Here is a 20,853-nt window from a genome sequence, read left to right as displayed (position 1 = left end):
ATTAGAGAAGCTGAGCACCTGGCTTTGCCCCACCTGAATGCCATTCTGAACCATGAACTTCTTCATATAAAAGTAGCTGCCAGTCATCACACAGCAGCACAATTTACTCTCTTTGGTAGTTTATCCATGGTCATGAAAAAAAAAGGAGAGCAAATATCACAAAGAATTAGGACTTAAGCTCCAGAGATATTTTTTAAAAATATGAAAAAAAACAAAAAAAATTAAAGTGTTCCCAGTAGAATTTTAGAAAAGGTAAATAAAAGACAGTCACTGGAACACAGGTATATTTCCACCTGGTGTGGTGGGTCCTGCTCAAGTGAATTTTGATTACTCTTTCTCTGTGTGTGTGTGTATTTTCTGTTGGGAGAGTGAGCCATGGCAGAATGGAACCGCTTTCCTTGGCCGATGCTTTTCTGCAAAATGCAGCGGGCTCGTGCTACATTCTGGAATGTTCAGCTGGTTCACAACATTTCCAAATACGTGAAATTTCATCAGCTTGATTGTAGATGGAGAAACAGAACCTGAAAAACAGAGATCACTGGCTTTTACTTCCCAGTTAGGCAGCGGAGAATGCCTGCGTCTGAAGCTCTTAAATAGACACCCTGAGATGCATAGCTGGGTCCCCCAAGGACTGGAGATGGAGCAGAGCCATATCTTGGCTATGAGGAGTTTATTATCCAATGGAGAGGTCAGATCAAGAAAAACACACACAACAAAAAGATCATAGTGTGTGTATGTGTTTGTGTGTGTGTGTGTGTGTGTGTGTGTGTGTGTGAGAGAGAGAGAGAGAGAGAGAGAGAGAAGAGAGGAGAAAATGCAATAATACACAGGAAACAGGCATATAATACGCATCTGTGCCTACAGGGAAGTGTGGCATCCATAACAAATGAGGAAGTACACAGAAATACTGCTTGAATTACTGGAATGACTGAACAGCCCAAGGGTGTTCCTAGAATATTATTTGAAAGCAGTGTTTTAAAGGAGGGTGGGAGCATGACTTAACCAAGGGAGCCAAGACTTTGATATTTGAAAAGATGCTTTTAAAACTGGAGAGTTACAAACAGAATGTTCCAACTTTGTACGCGGAATGGAATGTCAGATGGCCAGCTGAAGCGGGGTCAGGGGAGGGGGTTGGAATCACCGATACTCATCACTGACCACTAGCAATCATTCCAAGCGGTCACTACTACAGCAATAATCATTTCAGGTCTAGGCTGGACAGTACCACGCCCAAGAGACCACTTGTCAAATCCTGGTTGTGCACAGGCAGAGCCCCAGCATTTGTGAACAGAATTATGCTCAGTTCAACCAAAGAAAAGGTGACTGAGAGGTAGCACAGAGATAGCACTGGGGATTGGAACGGAGTCCAGGTGGTGCTGTGGGTTATGTGTAGGGACACCCTGGATGGTTCCATGTCTGACACCGCAGCCCTTCCTAGGAGCATCTCTCTGCCCTGAGTGTCATTTATAGAACGTGCTTGTGCACTCTGAGGCCACTCACTATAAGATTCTCAACCAGGAATCAACAAATGGATCTTACAGAGAGTGCCCAGGCTTTAAGAGAGCAATCTGACACTCTGTGGCTTCCAAATCTCAAGCCCTCTTTAAAATCCAATCCCTGCAAGAGATGTGCCGGCACTCCTCTTCCTCTGCCCACCTCCCTCATTAGTCCTGAAGCACCACACTGCGATGATGCTGAAGCAGGGACCAGGCTGTGCATTCCCAGGCAGCTGCAGTGTCTGTCTCCTGGGCACATTCAACACAGGTTTATGGGGGGGGGGCACCCTGGTGGGAAGAGAGGAGGCTGATGCTAGGAGGCCCAAGGGCATAGGAGCTGAGTGCTGGCCAGCAGGGCCATCTTAGAGATAGGGAGAAGAAGAGCACCTCCAAGAAACCACGGAGGGAAAAGGAGAAAAGGAAAAGAACGCTAAGGATGAAGGGGGCTGGAGGGGACCTCACCTGGAGGTGCACTTATGTGGGGACAGTTTAATGAGTGTGTTCTCATCCCCAGACTCACGGAGTTGAGTAGATTAAATATGTGCAGCTTTTTGTCAATCAGAATTAATGCAAGGAAGAAAGTGTTTAATGAAGTTGTGAATGAAATAGCAAGAAATAAAGAAAAAGACTAGAGCAGTAGTGCATTAAAATACTGTATGAGGATGATATGTTGCTATCCGCAAATATAATTCTTCCCTAAGACTTTGAACCGATTTCTACTTGTTTTCTACTTGTTTTCAAAATGCTGGTGAGAGGCAAATTATTCTTCAGATTGAACTAGAAAATCAGAAGAATGGATATAAGCAAAGTAGAATGATACATATATATATATATATATCAGATTTGCAAAGAGTAGATACTAATGCCAAGCAAAATATTGACTTTTATGCCAAATTTAGGTCCAAAAATAAAAAATAAATGAAAAGAACATGTTATAAGGACTAAAGAAAAGCAGACAAAATGCAACACAATACAGTAATTAAAGTCAAATCCAAAAAAATAATCACTCTTTTGTTTACAACCAATATTAATTATCTGTTTTAATTAATGTCTATTTTTAAAAACAAGCACATTAATGTATGCAGAAGAAAGAAGCCGTTCTAATACTAGCAAATCCAATTTCGTACTCACTGTGAACAGCCGTGCGTTTCCTCCTGGTGGTCCTGGTCCCTGTAAGCATTCCCCTGGTCTTTGGTGTGAATTTTTCAGATGTCATGTTTTCCTATTTGTTTCACAATTTTCCATGAGAGAATTCTCGTTTGGGGTCCAGCCTTCGTGCTTGCATTGGCTGGCCTTCTCCCTGTCAGTGATGAAGGTGTGGAAGCAATTCCTGGGACGAAGGGTCCCGCTCTGCAGGAGCCTAAAGCGGCGTTAGTGTCACGGCCGACCCTCGACTCATCTCAGCCTGAGGGAAAGAAGGCTATTCATCTCCGCTGCCTGATGCAAACCCAGGATGGCTTCTTACTAAGCAGCTGGAACAGGAGCTTGAGCAGGAAGGACAATGACCTAGCAGCTCCACCAGGACCTGGGCAAACATGTTCTAGCTCCCAGTCTGCAGGGAGAAAGAGCCGCTCCCGTAGGAAGACAGACAGACAGATATCAAGGACAGCCGGATACCCAGATCAAGCTGGGCAAGCAGGAAAGCAGCGTGTTCTTGCCAGTGGGGAGCCCATTGCCGCGCCACGCCTCGCCAGGGGAGGATTCACGTTTTCCATCGGGAGTGGCGGGTGAGATGCTCAGCCACCAGATGTGCTCCAGAAAGGGTACTCCTCTGAGAGCCACAGGGAGACTGTTCTAAACGTCCCACAGTGAGAAACTTATCGAACCTCGCTTAAATCTCATGTTAATCACAGACCTTTCTTTCTCCCATTCTTTAAAATGTAATAATACCGAACTAACATCCAGTGGGAGACACTTTGGGAAACACTAGTCCAACTGATAATGCCCCACGTTTCAGCTAAGCTTCGGACTTGGGTTGTGACAGGACTGATGGATACAACACCCGGTTAATCGTGAATGTTAAGTGACCAGCAAACAGCTTTGTCGTGTAGGGATGTCCTGCACAATGTTTCCTATTGGCTGACTGATTGTGCCATAGCACCTCAACCAAACCTGCTGGGGTTCAGACACCTCTACCGCTCGCTGCTGTGCTGGCAACCCCTGAGATGCAGCACAGGGTCACCACTAGAGCAGAGCTGGTTACCTTCCTCGGGGTGGCACTCTGGGATCCCGTTTGCGCCCATTATCAGGTTGCCATCCTCATCGTGCTGTTCCAGTGTCCCAGGGGGACAGGTGGGGATGGGGGTGGTGGGTTCCCGGGTGGTGGTGGTGGTGGGCCGCGTAGTGGTTCGGACTATGGTCCTTGGGCGGGTGGTGGTGATGGTGCGGCGGGTGGTGGTCATGCGACGGGTGGTAGCTGTCGTGGGCCGTGTTGTGGTGGTGGTGGGCACAGTGGTAGTTGTGGTAGTGGGTTGTGGGGTCGTGGTAGGAGGGCGGGTGGTTGTTTTGATGACCTCCAAGCCCACCAGCGGCTTCCCGCCAAGACTCAAAATGGGCTTGTCCTGGGCACTGGCCAGGGGTTTGCCGTGTCGCCCCTGCCCGAAGAGTGGGAGGCCGTCAGGACTCACCACGGGGGTCCCGCCTAGATCTGAAACAAAACCAGCCAAGAGTTACATGACCAAGGGGAACCACGCAGAGGAAATGAAAAGCCTGACAGTGTCTTCCCAGAGCTTATGGGTTGTTTCAGTCAGAAGAAGGCGAAGGAATGATTCGAAGGGCATCACCTGAGGGCAGCATCTGCTGCTTCCGGAGGCTCCTGGGCCTTTTGTACTGCCCGGGACTCTGTAGATCTGAGGGTCGTTCCTCAGTATGCCCCCTCGGCCTGAGGAGGCTCAGTAGGGGAAGAGCTTGTCCTTTTCCTCCTTCCCACTCCCAAGGAGGAAAAGTGTCACTCAGGGCCATGGTGGCAAACTTTCTCCATTAAGGGCTAGAGATAAACATCTTAAGTTTTGTAAGCTGCATGGTCTCTGTTGCAACTACTCAGCTGAACTCTCGGAGGGCAAAGACACTAGAACACAAACAGGGCAGAGCACGAGATCTGAGTGATGCAGAAAAGAGTGTCTTTATGCTCCAAGGCTCTGTGTAAGGACACACTGAAATGTGAATTTCATGTAATGGACGAACAAGTCACAACATATTCTTCTTTTTTTCTTTTTTCTTTTTCCTAATAATTTGAAAGCATGCAAGCTATTCTGAATTCACAGACTTTACAAAAAAAGGCAGTGGTCGAGAGTTGCCTGTGGGCGGCAGTTTTCAGACCCCTGCGCTAAATGGCCAGTGTTGGACGAAAGGTAGAGGACCCCGTTTCTGGAGGGTAGAGTCTGCAGGAAGAATAAGGAAAGCCTCATGGGAAATACTCAAGGGATCTTCTTCCTATGTGGCCAAAAGTAAGCGGACCAGAGCAGCCATTAAAGATGAAGTCATTCCAGGAGATGGAAATCTTGCTACCGCTAATCTCATCCTGTGGCCAGTTCACCCCCACTTACCAACGATGGTGCGACCATCTCCGCCCAGTTTCACCCGAAGAGGATTTCCCTGTGAATCTTGAAGGTATCTCCCTTCCGCATTCAACACTAACCCACGGTCAAGATCCACGACCTAAACCCACGACACAGATTAAAGAATGTATAGGACATTTCAAAATATATTCATCCAACTAGTTGCACATATGTATGAAGCTTTCACAGAAGGAAACCATAATGTGAGTTGGAAACATTTTTCTTTTCGTCAGTATAGTTTAAAAGGTTTGAGGGAAAAAAAAGTGCTGAACAGTCATATTTCGTCTTATAATTGCTTACCCATAAATATGTAAATTGTTTTAAGTTTCTCAAATACACAAAAATGTTCAAAATACTTTTACCATTTAGTATATTATGTCTAGGGTAACTAGGAAACAACTAGGATCCATCAATGAGGGAAATGATTAAATCAATCATGGCCCATATGCAGCCAATAAAAGGGACATGGGGATTTTCTATATAGTGACCTACACTGATATGCATTCAGATTTCAGAACTGGTTATTTTACAAAAAAACAAAAAATATATGTATATTTTGGCATATAAGCTCAAAATTCAGAGAAAAAAAAATCTGGAAGGACATACCCCAAACCATCAACAGCGTTGATCTTTGAGACCACAGTGTTAGGAGCGGGGGGATGCTTATTTTCTTTTTTATCCATTTCTGAATTTTTAAAACTTTTTGCAATGAACATGTATTACTAGCTTTTAAAAACATTACATTTCCATTTTACTGTTAATGTTAAAATTCAAATTTGATTATTAAATGAGACACCATTTTTTAAAAATTATTGCCTAATGCAGTATATCATATTCTAAGAAACTTTAAAATGAAGAAAAATATTATTATCTCTATTAAGAAACAAGCTCATGCTCTTTACTGGCTCTTCTCCATGGTGGTCCTGGAGTAGCAACCTCCCTGCATCCCCATCACCTGGCAACTTGTCAAATACACAAATCATGGTCCTCCCTTGGGCTTGTATTTGACAAGCCTCCAGGGACCCTGAGCTGGCTAACATTGAGAATCACTGCTCTGCACAATAATGCCACAGAGGAAGTCCTATAAATGGGCCACTTTTTGGGGTGCTGTTTTGGTAATAAAAATAAGAACGGTTTGTAAAAGTTCTACTTTTGAAATCCACCCCATACTGTTTCAATCCAAGATTGTTTGTAATGAAATTTTGCTTTAATTCTCATTCTTCCTATTTAAATGTTCGTTCCTTTAAGAAATGGTAAAATGCATCTTTAGCTCAACTATGATTGAACATTTTATGAAGTCCTTTAATACTGTTTGCTTTCCTAAACCCTTCCATCATAAATGGAAAGTTTGGACTGGGAATTCTACCAGGAATTTTTTTTACTCTTTTAAAGAATGTTTTCAATGTCTCAACATTGTAAAGGATCCTATCCATTACCCACAACACACAGAAATCCCCTAAACATTTATCTTAACCCCAGGCAGGGGTTTTAAAAAGTGACTTTGTTTAAACATATATAAAGTATTAATGCATATTTTAAATTGTAATCAAACAACAATAGTTGAATTATGATTCAAAAATTGATCTGATAAAAAATATCTATTTGATTTAGGGATTTTTGTTTGTTTTTACCCTGCTTTCTTTTACAAAGGAACTTTTACAAAGTTGTATTTGAGACAACTTACAGACAATATGTCTAATATTTAATCAAACAATAAACTTACAGCAATAAACAAAATGGGGGAATAGGGGGAAGTGAGCTCACTTGAGAGGCCATTCATCAGGCTGTGGCTGGGCCACATTTTTGTGTGTCTTTCCACCAGTCACGGCAAATGAAGGACTGGCTCAGGTCTCATCTATGAGCTGTAAGAGGAACTGGTGAGTTACTCAAGAAAACCAAAGATTTTTCTGAGCATTAAAAGAAACTGTATTCAAGCATCTTCACATATAAGTAGTTAAAACTAGAAAAGAAAAAGGCCACTTGATTTATTGGTACAGTATTCATTTTTCTCTTCCCAATGGCATGAAAATAACTGGAATTCGTAAAGTTTACCCTACCCACTTTGTTCCTTGAGGGCCATTGATAATTCTTTGTCCATTCGGTTTCCCATTATTACCAGGAAGTACTTTCTCTTCTACTTTTGGTCTGCCATTATAACCTACACAGTGCAAAGATTAAAATTTTTTTTAAATAACAGAACTGGGTAAATTCAACATTCCTGAACCATTGGTTTCATACCATATGCTGTAGCACATCATTTCAAACAAACACTGAACAGAGTTTTAAACCGATTGTTTCTGTATATTAGATAAAAGTAGTCTTATACTGTGACTTCTACATGATAAATAAGAAAGTCTACAAAAGTACAGAGAAGTCCCTCTGTTCTGACAATACTGAGGATGAAAACAAGAAAATGCCACTTAAGTAGCTTTGCCATATAAAGCTTAAGACCTTAGTAGCTGTTTCCTTATTTTAGCCAGTTGGAAGTTGGAGGGAAAAGGGTGGTTGGAAGGATGGGGAAAATTATCTCTGAAGTGTACTATGTGCTGTCCTGCTTTTCTCAGCATTTTAGACCAAGCAAAATTACTATTTCTGGCTGAATCAGGTGCCAATCAGCAGCAGCCAAGAATAAATGTGCAATGCTGACTCCAAGCTTGCTGAACCCTGTAGGCTGCTTGGGAAAGACTTGCTAAGAGAGCAAGCAAGAGGTGCAGCCCTGGGCATTATGTGGCTCCTCTACAGCAGTCCACCTGAGGCTCAGGGGGAGCGCTCTGAAGTCCTGCCTCACCTGCTGGAGAAAGTGTGTAGGCTTTCTGACAACTATTTGCAGGTCAGAGACATATTTCTTTCACTCTTCCATTTACCCATCAATTACTGAACAAGTTCCTACTATGTACAGGGAATGATGAGCTTACATCTATTATCAGGGTTCTAGCTTTAATTAAAATAATCAGTCTTCATGGGAAATTGCCCTCAATGTGGTACATTGTTCCATCTTTGCATTAGGCTAAAATGACACTGCATCATATGGATTAATAAATACTAATATATTTATTATGAAACTTCATGAAAGTTTGATGAAGTTCCAATTACATGCAAGGAGAGTTCAGGATTAACTGAAATTTGAATGCAAATTTATGGTAAGTAATGTAGATCCTGCTCTGGGGTCCACTTAGGCCCACTTAGGCTTCAAAGCTAGCTACATTTCAGCCTATGCTAGGGAAGTACAAGGCAAACATCTGTCTGACGCTTGTGTGTGACAATTATCTTTAACCCACATTTTAAGGATGTTTTAGACAACATTCACCAATGGCAACATCAGGGCACCTCATATGCTAGACATTTGAATTTATCCCAGAGTATGGTTGGGAATTTTGTATGCAGAAGAGAAGAACAAGAACAAGACAAGCCTACCTACATATCTAATTTGTTACTGCTGATTCCTTAAATACATGCTGGCAAGTGAGCTGAAAAGAACATCAGGGTTGTGACATGTTTTCACAGATTAAGAGCATCTGTTAAGGCTGGGCATGGTGACGCATGTCTGTAATCCCAGCAGCTTGGAAGGCTGAGACAGGAGGATCACCGGTTTGAAGCCAGCCTCAGCAAAAAGTGAAGCAGTAAGTAACTCAGTGAGACCCTGTCTCTAAATAAAATATAAAATAGGGCTGGGATGTGGCTCAGTGGTGGAGTGCCCCTAAGTTCAATCCCTGGTACCCCACGCTCTCCCCGCAAAAAGAGCATCTATTAAGGGATTCAATAAGTAGTATGGAATTGTAGAATAACAGAGAGCAGTGGAATTAGTGTCTGGGGCTATAACTGCATCTCAGACAGTATCGTGGCAGGTCTGCCTCTAATCCCTGAGCCCTGGCTTCCTCATGTAAAGAAAAAGGGGGTAACAATGCAAAACCTAACAGACTTAAAGGGATGACATTACATTTGTACATGCAAATCTCTAAACACAGTGCTTGCACATAGTAGAGGCTCAATACAATAAAGTAAATCATTCTCAGGAATAGCCAAGAAAACTACCGACTACCTTAAAAAGGAAAAAAAAAAAAAAAAGTTAAATGGCTGTTTTCAAAAACCAGTTACCTTGCACTTGAGGAGGTCTCGGAGGCTGGCGCGAGACAGGGGTGCGGAATCTGCGCTGCATACGCTGGCGCAAGGAGAGCATTGGGGTGGTGGAGGAGTAGCTGGGAGGAGCGTGAGTGGTGTACCGCGGCCAGGACTGGGTGCTCAGGAAGGGACTCGGGGTGGCAGAGCCGCGCGGCGGGTGTCTGGTGGGGAGGTGTGCCACTCTGGGGGGACTTCCCAGAGGTGGGAGAGAAGGTCGCTTCCCAGGAGTGGCGTGCTCTTCCTGCGCAGAGCTCCCCCCTCGGGGAGCAGGCACGATGGCAGTCCTGTCCTTGGCAAGGCCCCCGTCCGCATATTTGCTGCCCCTGGGGGTAGAGGGGTAAGGCCACTTTGGAACAGAGGGAGACAGGGGATCCTCCTTTCCTCCTTTTAAAAATCCCGCGTCCTCTTCCTCCTCCTCCTCCTCCTCGGCGGACACTGACTGCTGAGACTTGGGCTGCGAGGGCCACTTGGAAGGAGGCTCTTTCTTCCCGGGTGTGGCCTGGACCCCGGCCCTGCCAGGGGCCCGGGCGCGGGAGTGGGGGCCGCCTGGCCGGCTGGGTCGCAGAGTGAAGCCTGAGTGGCCACGCTGGGGTTTGTCGTCACCTTTCCCTGTGGAAGATGCCACCTGACGGTGCTTGGGCAGGGACGGGGTGGCATCCTTCGTGCGGGCAGTGTGGGGGGGGACCTGAACATCCGGGGCCTCGACTTCGGTGCTGTTGTCCTCGTAGCTGCTCTGGGAGTCCCCGTCCGGGCCCTGGGCAGCCGGGCGCAGCACCCCTCGGGAGCTCGCTGTGTCAGGGTCTGAGATCGAGTGGGCGCCGCCCTGCGATGTGGGGCGAGGACGCCCTGCATGGGCCAGGGCGAGCTTGGGCTGGGAAAGTGACCGGTCTGCGTCCTGGCTCTGGGGGCTGGGGGACGGGTGCCGGGGCGGGGAGACCGGTGGAGAGGGCTGCTTTTCGTAGGCCCTGTCAGGTGCCGTCCTTCGAGGAACACTGGACCCAGGGTAGGGCTGCGACCTTGCTGCGGGAGGACGAGCAGGGGACAGTTGGCGGCCCGTGAACACTGGCTGCGTTTTGGGAGAATGACCGTCGGCGTCCACGTCCGTGCTCTGTTGAACGTCCTGCGCCTTAGAGGACAGAGAGGAGGATTTGCCCTGAGGATGTGCATCTGTTGCAGATTTGGGGGTTTCGGGGGTGAGCTCCTTCCGGTACAGGCTGGTTCCTCTCTGGGGATCTCTTCTTAGAGAGTCCCAGCTGCGAGAGGTGGGCTGCCTGGAGGAGGGAGGCACGTGATATTGGCCCACCGTGGCTGGAAGTGGCTTCTCATCCTCCCCATTTCCATGGATATCTGAGCCAAGTCTGGAATGGGAAGCTGGCTGGGAACGACCCCTGGAGGGGACTCGGGAAGCCGTGGTGGACTGCGGGGAGGTAGAGGGCTGCTGCCGTGGCCCCCGGCCATTGGTCAGCCTGTTTGAAGACCTGCCATTGGAGGCAAAGGCCCTGTTCCGGAGCAAACTCAGGGGTCCAGAGGCAGGTCGGGCCCTCGAGCTTGGGGTGGTGGCCTCTGCCTGCTTCCCAGCGTTTCCTGTGGTCCGGTCACCATCTCCCCAGTCATCAGAAGTGTCCACTTCCTCAGAGACCTGTGTCCTGGAAGAGAGAGGAGAAGAGTCCCAGGAAGACAGGGTAGACTGTGAGGATGCATGGTAATTGGTGGCAGGGGACTCCTGACCATTAACATCCTTCCAGCCCCTGGAGAGAGGGGGACCCGGGTGAGGTTGGGTGGGCCTTAGGCGAGATGAGCCTCTGTGGGGTGGGGAAAGTCTCGAGGGTGGGGCTGGAGCTCTGGAATCTTCCTCCATGGCCCCAGACTGGGGCGTCCTTCGTGCAGGGAAGACTGGTTTTGCACCGTTGGGTACTGGGCTTCTGTCCCTCAGGATGCTGGAGGCCCCCTGGCTGCTGGGGAACAGGGCCGGCGGAGCCTGGGCTGGGTTCTTAGAAGGCGGCTGCTGGGGTGAGGCAGCCTTGGGGTAGAGAGAGCCTTCAGCTTGCTTGTCCTCATCTTGGTCCACCGAGTCATTGTCAATAGAGCTGTCAGAGGGTCCCCCAGCAGGGTGGGGAGAGGGCCCCTGGGGGGCCTGATGGTGGCCAGGAGAGGACTCCGCAGAGGGGGTAGCTGCTGGGCGAGGATGGGTGACCAATGAGGGGCCACGCTTATCTAAGCCTTCCTTCCGGGGCAGCAGTGGCACTCGGGCTCTGGCTGGAGTCCTGCCTGGAAGCCACTGGCCAGATCTACTTGGTGGCCTTAGGGCTCGCCTCTGGTCTTGGGTCTCTGAAGGCAACTTGGGTGGGTTTTCCAGGGAATCCAGCTCCTCCTCATCGGTGACCTCCGTGGACTGCCGATCTGACTCTTCAGTCTTCCAAGGACGAAGCTGGGGTTTTCTGGGCAGCCCGCCATTGGCCAGTATTTTGTTCTTCAAGTCAAGGAGAGGGTCCTTGATATTTCTGCCTGGATCTTTGGGAGAAGGTGAGGAAGGCTCCGGTTTCTTGGGTTTCCAGTTATCGTTGGTGTTCTGCTGAACATCAGACTCACTAGTGCTGGCTGTAACAGATTTTAAAGAATTGATGTTAATTTTTTTTTTTTTCAAAAACTGTATGAAACAAAGGGAGTAACTAAGATGGCAGTATGCAGGTGATCCACGTTGTGATCATAATTGGTTATCTCTAGTTCCTTAGAATACTGGAAACTTATTTTTCCAATTATAATATTCTTTTTTTAAATCATATTTTGCTCCAAGTAACAGATGTAGTCCTAGAAAATATATGAGAATTGCATCTATACATTAAATCATGTTATCTTACAACTTCTTATCTGCAGGAATTTTGAAATAAGTACTTTGAAATATAGTCAGTCCTCCATATTCATGAGTTCTGCATCTGCAGACTCAGTCAACTTTGATAAAAAATGTTTGGAGTAAGGTATATGGGTGGATGTGTCTATGTTATATGCAAATACTATGCTGTTTTATGTAAGGCACTTGAACATCTGCAGATTTTGGCATCCTTTGGCGGTGGGGGGGGGTGTCCTGTAACTAATACCCCCAAATTACTAAGGTATAGCTATAATTTATTGATCTTATAAATACAAATTTTTATGTAGGATTTTCTTAAAATAACATTGTCCATATAGTACAAAAATATTATAGGTGTTCTTCACAAGCAAAAATATATATATAACCCAGATACAAAAGTTGAGTGATTTATACTCAAAATTATATGGGAATGTATGTGAGTAACTTGCAAGTGACTGGGGTGAGGAACAAATTTGCCATTTTTGAGGCATTACAAAGAGTTCCCTGTGCTTCCTCCTCCTTGCTTAAAATTCCTTCCACAATGGATACATTTACAATTCCAAAATAAAATTTAAAATGAAAAGACTCCTGAGGTAGGCAACATTCCCTACAATTGTCTTTGCACTGGGAGAAGGATCCACAGAGGAAGGGATGCTATAATGGGCAGGAAATTTATATTGCAGTGTGGTGGGCACTGAGAGATTCATCTATTTCACAGTTTGTCCTAGGAAAACACTAATAATGGCTGCACACCATGAATCCTCATAGCACATAATGAAGGAGGGAGCTGTGGAATCTAGCCTGTATGTGGAGGAACAAAACAGAAAACATGTTACCAAAGCAGTCCAGTCTATTTGGGGATCTTTATGAATTTGTTGGTTTTGATTAGATAACTGGACAACTGATTAGATAAACCGGACAACTGAAATCCTCCTGGGTGAAGCTACACTCCAAACTAATGGAATACAATCTGAAATTGCTAAATGCTCTGCAGGAGAGGCTAGCAATGAAAAATGTCACATTACACTTGCAAAAATGTTCTTTCCCAGTCAACATAAGCCTCAAGTTAAACCACGATGTAAAATTAATGGTATAATTCATACGTTGATGATACTGTAATAATTATTAATATTAAAATCAATCAAAAGCATTTTAGTCTTTGGGAAAATTAATTTCCAAAAGAACCAGAAAGAAATTTTAGAAGTTGATATGCAAACCTGACCCCCTCCCCCTCAAAATAATCATCAACCATGCAGTTCTAAACCTAGAAGCATGATTCAAAGTAACACAAAACAAGTAGCAGAACAGAGAGAGATAGAGAGAGAGCCGCGACACACGGTGCTTACTTGTTGGCATAGTGACAATGAAGGCTTTGGAGTGTGGCCCCGGGCCTCTCCTGTTTGCCGCCCGGATTTTGAACAGATAGCGTTCCCCAGGCTGCAGACCGTCCACCAGGGCAGAAGTAGTGTGTCCAGGGTAGGTGAGGGACTTTGCTCCAAATGGTTTGAGAGCCGGGGCGTATGAAAGAATGTATTCTGAAATGATTTGGCAGACGGTTGGAAGGAGGAAACTGAAAACAGTCCTGTGTCCAGCAGACAGACTGTATGGGCAGGATGAATTAGAACGTGCATTACTAAAAATTAACATGCTAGCAATGCACGCCAAGTCAATGGCGGGAGCAGAGGATGCAGCAGAAGGTGAACTCACACCCACTCAGCACCAGACAGCGCTATTCAGTTCATGAGCTGGCCATGTGCTGTGTCAGCCAAACTAAGTGCATGGAACTCAGGAGGCCAGTCTTCATAATATACACCAGAAATATTGACAGTGTTTTTTAAAAATATTTATTTACTAACTAGCTATGATGGATTGGCTTATCTTGAATAGAGAAACAAAACCAAACCAGGTGTCATCTGCTAGGAATTGTTTCTGTGTAACTGTTGACATCTTTCAGAATTTCAGCTTACCAACTTGGGGTACCTTTACTAGTATGTTAAGCCAGACAATTTCCATATTTAGAATATAATTCACTTTTAGAGGAATGATAAAAATTCTTATTCAATATATGCTGTAGGATGTTTCACAGAATTTTAAACTGTGAAGAAAAGTTACTAAGTAATAGATTTATGTGGTGTCTAATGTTTCCATCATTAATTAGCTACACGTATCAGGCCTGAACCTTGAAAGCCAAACTAAAAGATCTTTTCCCATGGAATGACTGTAACATATGAAGTCATATTTGAAAAAGCAAAATTTTAACCTTTAACTGAAAAGTATTATGCTATTTTAATCTCAAGGAACTTGGGATTTACAAAACTTTTCAAATGCATGTGAGTATGACTTAACTAAAAAATTAATTTGAAGTACAGAAAACTCAAGCAATTATCAGGAGCATGGGAGAGCCTTTCTTTTTCCTAAGCTCTAATCTCCAGAAAGTACATGAATTTAAAAACTTTCAACTAAAATGCTTTCACAGCATTTGTCTGGAAAAAGAGCATTCTTTTCTCATTGAAAATAGCACACTAGTCATTTGCGGTGGTCAAAACTAAGAATTAAGAGGACTTACTGTCTATTAAATTTTGTAATTCAAATTTTTTAATGGATTCAATGTGTCTGGAAAAAAATATGTAACCATGTCAAAGCATATAGTCTCCTATTGTGATTTATGTTTCTTATGCAAATGTAATTATGAATTTTAATCCATCACAACACCCTCGTGAAAACTAGGTAGAATTAAGATACGTGGATTCTTTATCATAGAAAAACTCAGTAGCTATTAATCTTTCCCGCAATATTTAGTTGATGACCAGGAGCTTCTTTCACTGAAAAGCTGTAAATATAAACTAGGACATGGGAGAGGAAAAGAACAAATGAGCAGCATGGTAATAATTCACAAGAGGACAAATACTTGTCTTTTTTAGAACTAAAAAAGTAGTCAGCCAAAAGCTGTTTGTATTCCACTTCATAGGCCTTTTCAGCAGCTCCAAACTGAATACCCAGGGAACTAATATCTTGCTTGTCATAAAAACAAGGCCATAAAAACACATCTAAACATTTATTCTCTTTACTCTCTCTGATTTATTCCAGTGGGCAGAATGAGGAAGGATAGTACAATCTTAAAAAAAAAAAACAAAAAAAAAAACTGGAACTTGATAGTGCATTGAGTGTAGAAAACACCCTTCTGCACTGACCTCCCTTAACTTTACTGTCCCATAAAAAGACACCCTCCATGTCCTACAGGATTGTTATGATCAATCATTCTAAGAACTAGTTCCTATTTTCTACTAAATTCTCAAAAGAAATTGATGGTCGTTTTCTGGATTTTTAAAACTTACACAAACTTTTCATAGTTTCTGGACATATTAGAAAGTTGGCTTCCAAACCTTAGTAGCAACAAAAAAAAATATTCTTTTCTTGAATAAAAATTTCATTCTCTCCCTGTGTGTGGTGCATTTGTATAGGCAACGTCTGGAAAACCCCAACGTGGTTCTAAAGGTCTCCACACTTCTGCAAGTTTCTGGAATGCTTTTTACATTGAACCAAAATGTGTATTTCATTTCTCGACCTAAATAAATAACTAAAAAATGAAAAACAAGGAATTAATCCATTTTTCAGAAATTACTACTTAAATTTTTCAAATCCATTAAAAGCTTTCACAGTCCTTTTAAAGCGTCTCCCACTGACTCCTACATTCATAATCTTTCTGCACAATGAAAAGCTTGTAGCATGGGAAAAAAAAAAAGATGTTGTTAGGATGGGCAAAGGTCATGACGTCAGACACATGCAATGAAACGCATCCCTGCTGAGGGCAACACCGAAAAGTTGCTTCCAGGAAGAAGAGAAGAAGAATCCCCTTCGTAGCTACTTGGATGGCAGAAAACAAAAATCCCGCCTGAAACGTCTTTGCCCCTGGAGTTAGCACCTCTTGTACACCTTGCGTTCCTATTTCTTTTTCAGTCACCAAAGCTGTGATCTGAGGCAGTGTCCATCAGACAACACAACTTAGCGAGGGGGGGACGAGGTCCCTACCTTTCACTCTTCCCTCAGTCTCCGGCAGCGCATCCCAGGACACGGTGACAACTGTAGGTTTGCCATTCACAGGCCACACGTTCAGGTTTTCAGGAGCAGTGGTTGGAGCTACAAGGAATCAGACATTTTACAATGCCGAACGGATATCCTAAAAGTCAAGGGCACACAGTCCCTGGGTACACACTGCTTAACAAAGAGTTCTTGTGTGTGAGTCGGGGACACAAGAGAGAGATGTCGACACATGCTCTTTGTGGAGTAGAGCAACTTACGTCACTTCTACCCACAGTGAATTTAGACTTATCTAAGAAGTGCTTTCAGGAATTCAGAATTCTCTCATGGCTCAATATTGAAATATACAAAAAAAGATTAAAATCCAGTTCCAACTTCTTTTAATACAACTTTTAGGACAACATTGAAAAGAAATGTACCATAGCCTTGGATACACAGCAAAATCCACCCCTGGACTCAAATACAGGCTCAGCCCAGTAATAAAGAGTGTCTCCGCCTACATCAAGAGCCAGGCAGCACCTCGGGCATCCTCACACATGACGGTGACGATGGCTGCCAGACACTGGCACTTTATGTGCTCCAGGTGTCAGGACAACATGCCAGCAGAAAAGGACAGCGGAGGACAAAACACGGGTATAAGGAACAGCCCCTTAACTTCTGGGACTTTCTCTTTTTTAGATTCTTTTTTACCCAAACCCTAACACTAACCCGAACTTCTTTGCATTCATAAGTAGAAATACTACTAAGATTTAGGGTTAATGTGACTTTAAAAAAGAATGCCCATGCTGTCATTGTCACCACTGTCTAAATCTTATTTTAGGAGCTATTCCCAAATAGAAAATCGAAGGCTGTTTCAAATACAGACCAGATTCCGGTGTTCTTTGGAAGACAGATGTACTCCATTTGCCATCTCTTTCACCCTGGGAGACACGGACTGAAAATTCATACACGGTATCTGGGATCAGGCTCTCGATCAGCACACGCCTGTTGGCGATCTGCTTGTAATCCCACCTGGCGGATTCCCCCTTCTCTCGATAGCGCACGGTGTACTGTCTATGAGAAAACGCAATGCACCAGTGCAGCCAGCTGACCAGAGTCTCTGTAGCTCAACACTAGAGTCCTTGCTTTTTTTCCTTCCCCATAAGTAATAACTTTTGGAGGTAACTAGGGGAATCAAAGAAGAGAAAAATCTAAATTTTTGACTATGTTATTGGCTCAAAGAATCCACTTAAGTTCCAAGCAAAGGTGTCTAAAAAAGACCAGGAAAGATGGAGCATGGTGCTCAAAAGAGCAAGCAGAGATCAGAAAGGGAAGGGATGAAGGGGACAGATTTTATGAGGCAACCACCTTATCAGGTGTGTGTTAGTGTGTATATGTGTGTGTATGTGTGTGTGCGCACACACGCACACACACGCTGAACAGAGGGACAACACTGAGGACCAGAACCAGCCCAAGTATTCCAGCTCTCCAGAAAACAAAGACTAAAAAGACTCATTTCATGAGACAACAGGCATGTTTCCTATATATCCAGGAGGAGAGAGAACATGTGGCTTTGAGTAGACTTATTACCATGAAATGGGGCAAAAATGTGTAACAAATAGAGCAAGACAGAGGAGCTTGTACTCTGGTGTGTGTTCCAGGGAGAGAATCGTGGTGTGCGTGAACCTGGAAGTGCTCAAAACCCAAACAGCACACATCCTCAGCACTCTGAGAGTGGCCTGCGCTGCTTATGGGATTCCTTTCTATAGAGATTTTCTTCACGGCCTCTTTGCACTAGAAAGCATTATGAACGTGCTATTCATTATGTTTAATAAGTCAGGCAAAATCTTCAGTTGCCAGCATGGCACGCCAATCAACAAAGCAGTTCTGCTAAGAGAACTCACGCCTGCTGCTTTTCAGCAGAATGGTGAAACCAAAGCCCAATGGAAATCAGGACAGTTGGTGCTGGGGAGGGCCAGAGGGCTAGAGAGAACACTACGAACCTCCTGAGGTCTTTCAAAGGAAGCAGATGTCTTTTTAACCAGCAGATAGTCAAGGAAGCCATAAAATTAACAGGAATAACTATATGTACACATATATGAATGTTAGCTTTTATGTATCTATGTGTGTATGTGTATATAACGTGTATATACATATATTTATAGATACATATACATATATACATTATGTAATTTCAGCAGTATATTCCATTCATTTAAAAATATATTGCCCTTTCCTGGGTGCTGATAGTTTCAAAATTGAATACGTAATAACTAAGTCACCAAATTTTTTACTTTCTCTTGGTTATATATAATATGCATTTGGCCAATGAACACATAAAAATTTGATGGCTATATTCACTAGAGGCCTTTTAACATAAAAAAAAATTAATCTGACCTTACAATTGCTTTTTCTTTTATTGCTTTTGCAAATGAACACAATAATCAGAATAGCATTTCATCATGGTCTAATAGAAAGTAAGGTATGCTTTGCTATGCATGGATGGGAAGCAGTTGAGGAGCTGCTAAGGAATTATACAAAATCTTCCACTCTACATAAAAACCTACCTCACTGCCACGCATCAGTAAGCTCCTCCCAAGGCAGAGGTTGCCCATGAACAGAACAGCAATGAGATGAAACAAAATCCAACCAGAGGCCAAGGAAAAAATAGAATCCAGGAAAATTCCAGACCCAAGATAAAACTCGTGAGCAAGTGAGATGTGAGGTCTTGCCCTGTGGCTTCCAGGTCTTGCCCTGGTAGCTTCAGAGTCTTGATCGCCATGGAATATTCTACCATTCAGCCACATGTCTTTTCAGGGAAAAAACCCCACATTTCTCATACTTAAAGGAACGTGCAAAAATACCTTGATGCAACAACTTTCTTCTGCTTTTCCAAGAGAGGATCCACCCAGGCCACAAGCACCGACTGGGATGACATGACCCGCACACTGATGTCTTTGGGCACATCCAGCTCGTCCTCTTCTGAAAAGACACAGGGCACACCAAAGGCCATCTCTAACCAGAGGCTCGGCCTCAGGCTCCTCTGGCCAGAGCTGATGATTCACCCTGTATGGCTTTTAATTATCTGTGCTTGAAGTAGACGGAATGAAACAAGTAGATTTAAGAAGTCATTTCAATGGTTAGTGTAGAATAACAAGAATCTCTACCATTGCTGTTCTTGAACACAGCCTAAGAAATGGGCTTTTCACTTTCAAAGCAGCCCAACCCAATCAACATACAGAACCGGGCAAAAGGGATGCTTTGCCTTGGCGGAAGGCTTTCCAAGTAACTCATTGTCGCTCCTTATTCCCTGAAATAGTCAACAACTTTATGGAAAGCAAAAATTTAGGGGAAGAAAAGCTCAACTTGCATTTTCTTGGGGATAATGACATGAAGAGAAAATTGGTTCAGACAGCTCTAACAATCACATTGGGCTCAAGGTCCATACATGTTAGAATATGTGATTGCAAGACAGACTCAAATTTATATCCATATAAGAATTCAGTTTGCCAATTTCTTACAAATATTTATCTTTATTGTCAGTAGATTTCATAGTCACCAAGCAAATAGTTCAATCTCAAACAAATTAATATTCATAGATGTCTTCGATTTGGCATTATAATCTCTTGGGCTTTATGTTTACTTTTTGTTTTTTCTCTTCACTTTACAGGGACCATGCTTCATTTTACCTAAGTAAGGGAAGGTGGAAATATTTAACATTATAAAAGAGTTATACAGGGGCTTTTTGTATGGTAGCAATTAATAAATAATGAAAGTAAGACATTGTTATTTATGGAACTTCTTTATACAACATAAAAAAGTATAACAGATTTCATTTTACATTAAGAATTCTTAGAAAAGAAAGCTGTGTGTTGCAGATTGTCTCTTCATGTGAAGGCACCTGACCCAGAAAAGGTTTATACCCTCATATTACTTTCATATTACTCATGTCAATTCATGAGTAATATGAAAAATAATTGTGTGGTACATGGGAAGAAATATTCCTTAGTAAAGGGACATCAATCAGGCTATCAGCAAACCCTGATGACAACTTTTCCTCACTCCTCTCCATGCCATTTCTACGCACGGTTAAGCTGATGTTAAAGAGTGTTAACATCAGAGGATGTTATTTCTTGCACTTTATTCAGTGTCTCCCAGGGGCCATTTATGCATGGATCTGATTCTTCCTTTACCTGGTGTAAAGCTTGCCACCTGCTATCATGGCAGAGCTACGCACCAGGAAGCCATAGAGAATGCACAGTGAAACCGACTTCATCACATGATCTCTCCAGCCTCCGCATAGGAAAGACATATGCTTATACCCCAAATGTAACTAACTCTGCCCTCTTGTGTGCTTTATCCTCCATGAGATTTACGTAATTCATCACAGCCAGCATCATGTGAAAACAAGTCAGCCTTCACATTTTTAGACTGCGGTGTCACCAAAGGCATTCTGGGAAACATACCTGAGATCTTGCGCTTCGTGAGGGCAGCCCTATAGACTGGCTGACTCCGGCCTTGGGAGTTCATGGACTGCAGGGAGACCACGTACACGGACTCCGAGGCTGTGAACCAAACAGCAAGGCCTGAGGCCGGCCGGACGTCTCTGGAGCACCCGTGCATTCCCCCGCTTCCCTCTGTTCCATTCCACCTTCCAGGGGCTTTCCCTCCTCTTCAGGACAACTAACCAGGAGCCCACCAAGTGTAGGAAGTAATCTCAAAAGGAACACTATTATGTTAGAAAATGGGATTTTTACTTTTAACTCCTGAAAAGTGAATTTCTAGCTTATTATCAGGATGAAAGAGAGGTAAACTA

General features: G+C 43.8%; 1 protein-coding gene across 7 annotated transcripts in view; it reads right to left on the bottom strand.

The window, feature by feature from the left end:
* Positions 1-20,853, bottom strand: part of FNDC1 (fibronectin type III domain containing 1) — an 84,433-nt gene that overhangs the window by 22,157 nt on the left and 41,423 nt on the right. For 5 of the 7 annotated variants that reach the window (XM_081294243.1, XM_081294244.1, XM_081294246.1 and 2 more), the window contains 9 exons: positions 20,504-20,602; positions 18,902-19,019; positions 16,924-17,111; positions 16,050-16,157; positions 13,367-13,555; positions 9,149-11,770; positions 7,111-7,211; positions 5,042-5,153; positions 3,700-4,143 (listed from right to left, as the gene is read on the bottom strand). In XM_081294243.1, the coding sequence (XP_081150369.1) occupies positions 3,700-4,143; positions 5,042-5,153; positions 7,111-7,211; positions 9,149-11,770; positions 13,367-13,555; positions 16,050-16,157; positions 16,924-17,111; positions 18,902-19,019; positions 20,504-20,602 (3,981 nt within the window). Of the gene's footprint in view, positions 1-257; positions 522-2,627; positions 2,902-3,699; positions 4,144-5,041; positions 5,154-7,110; positions 7,212-9,148; positions 11,771-13,366; positions 13,556-16,049; positions 16,158-16,923; positions 17,112-18,901; positions 19,020-20,503; positions 20,603-20,853 lie in introns of those variants that run through there. The other 2 variants (XR_014021954.1, XM_081294245.1) reach the window with 2 other exon arrangements.

This window comes from Spermophilus citellus (assembly GCF_964194105.1).
Source record: "Spermophilus citellus genome assembly, chromosome: 5".
Classification (NCBI taxonomy): Eukaryota; Metazoa; Chordata; class Mammalia; order Rodentia; family Sciuridae; genus Spermophilus; species Spermophilus citellus.
Note: the sequence above shows the minus strand (reverse complement) of the source record. Positions and strands in the feature narration are given on the sequence as shown.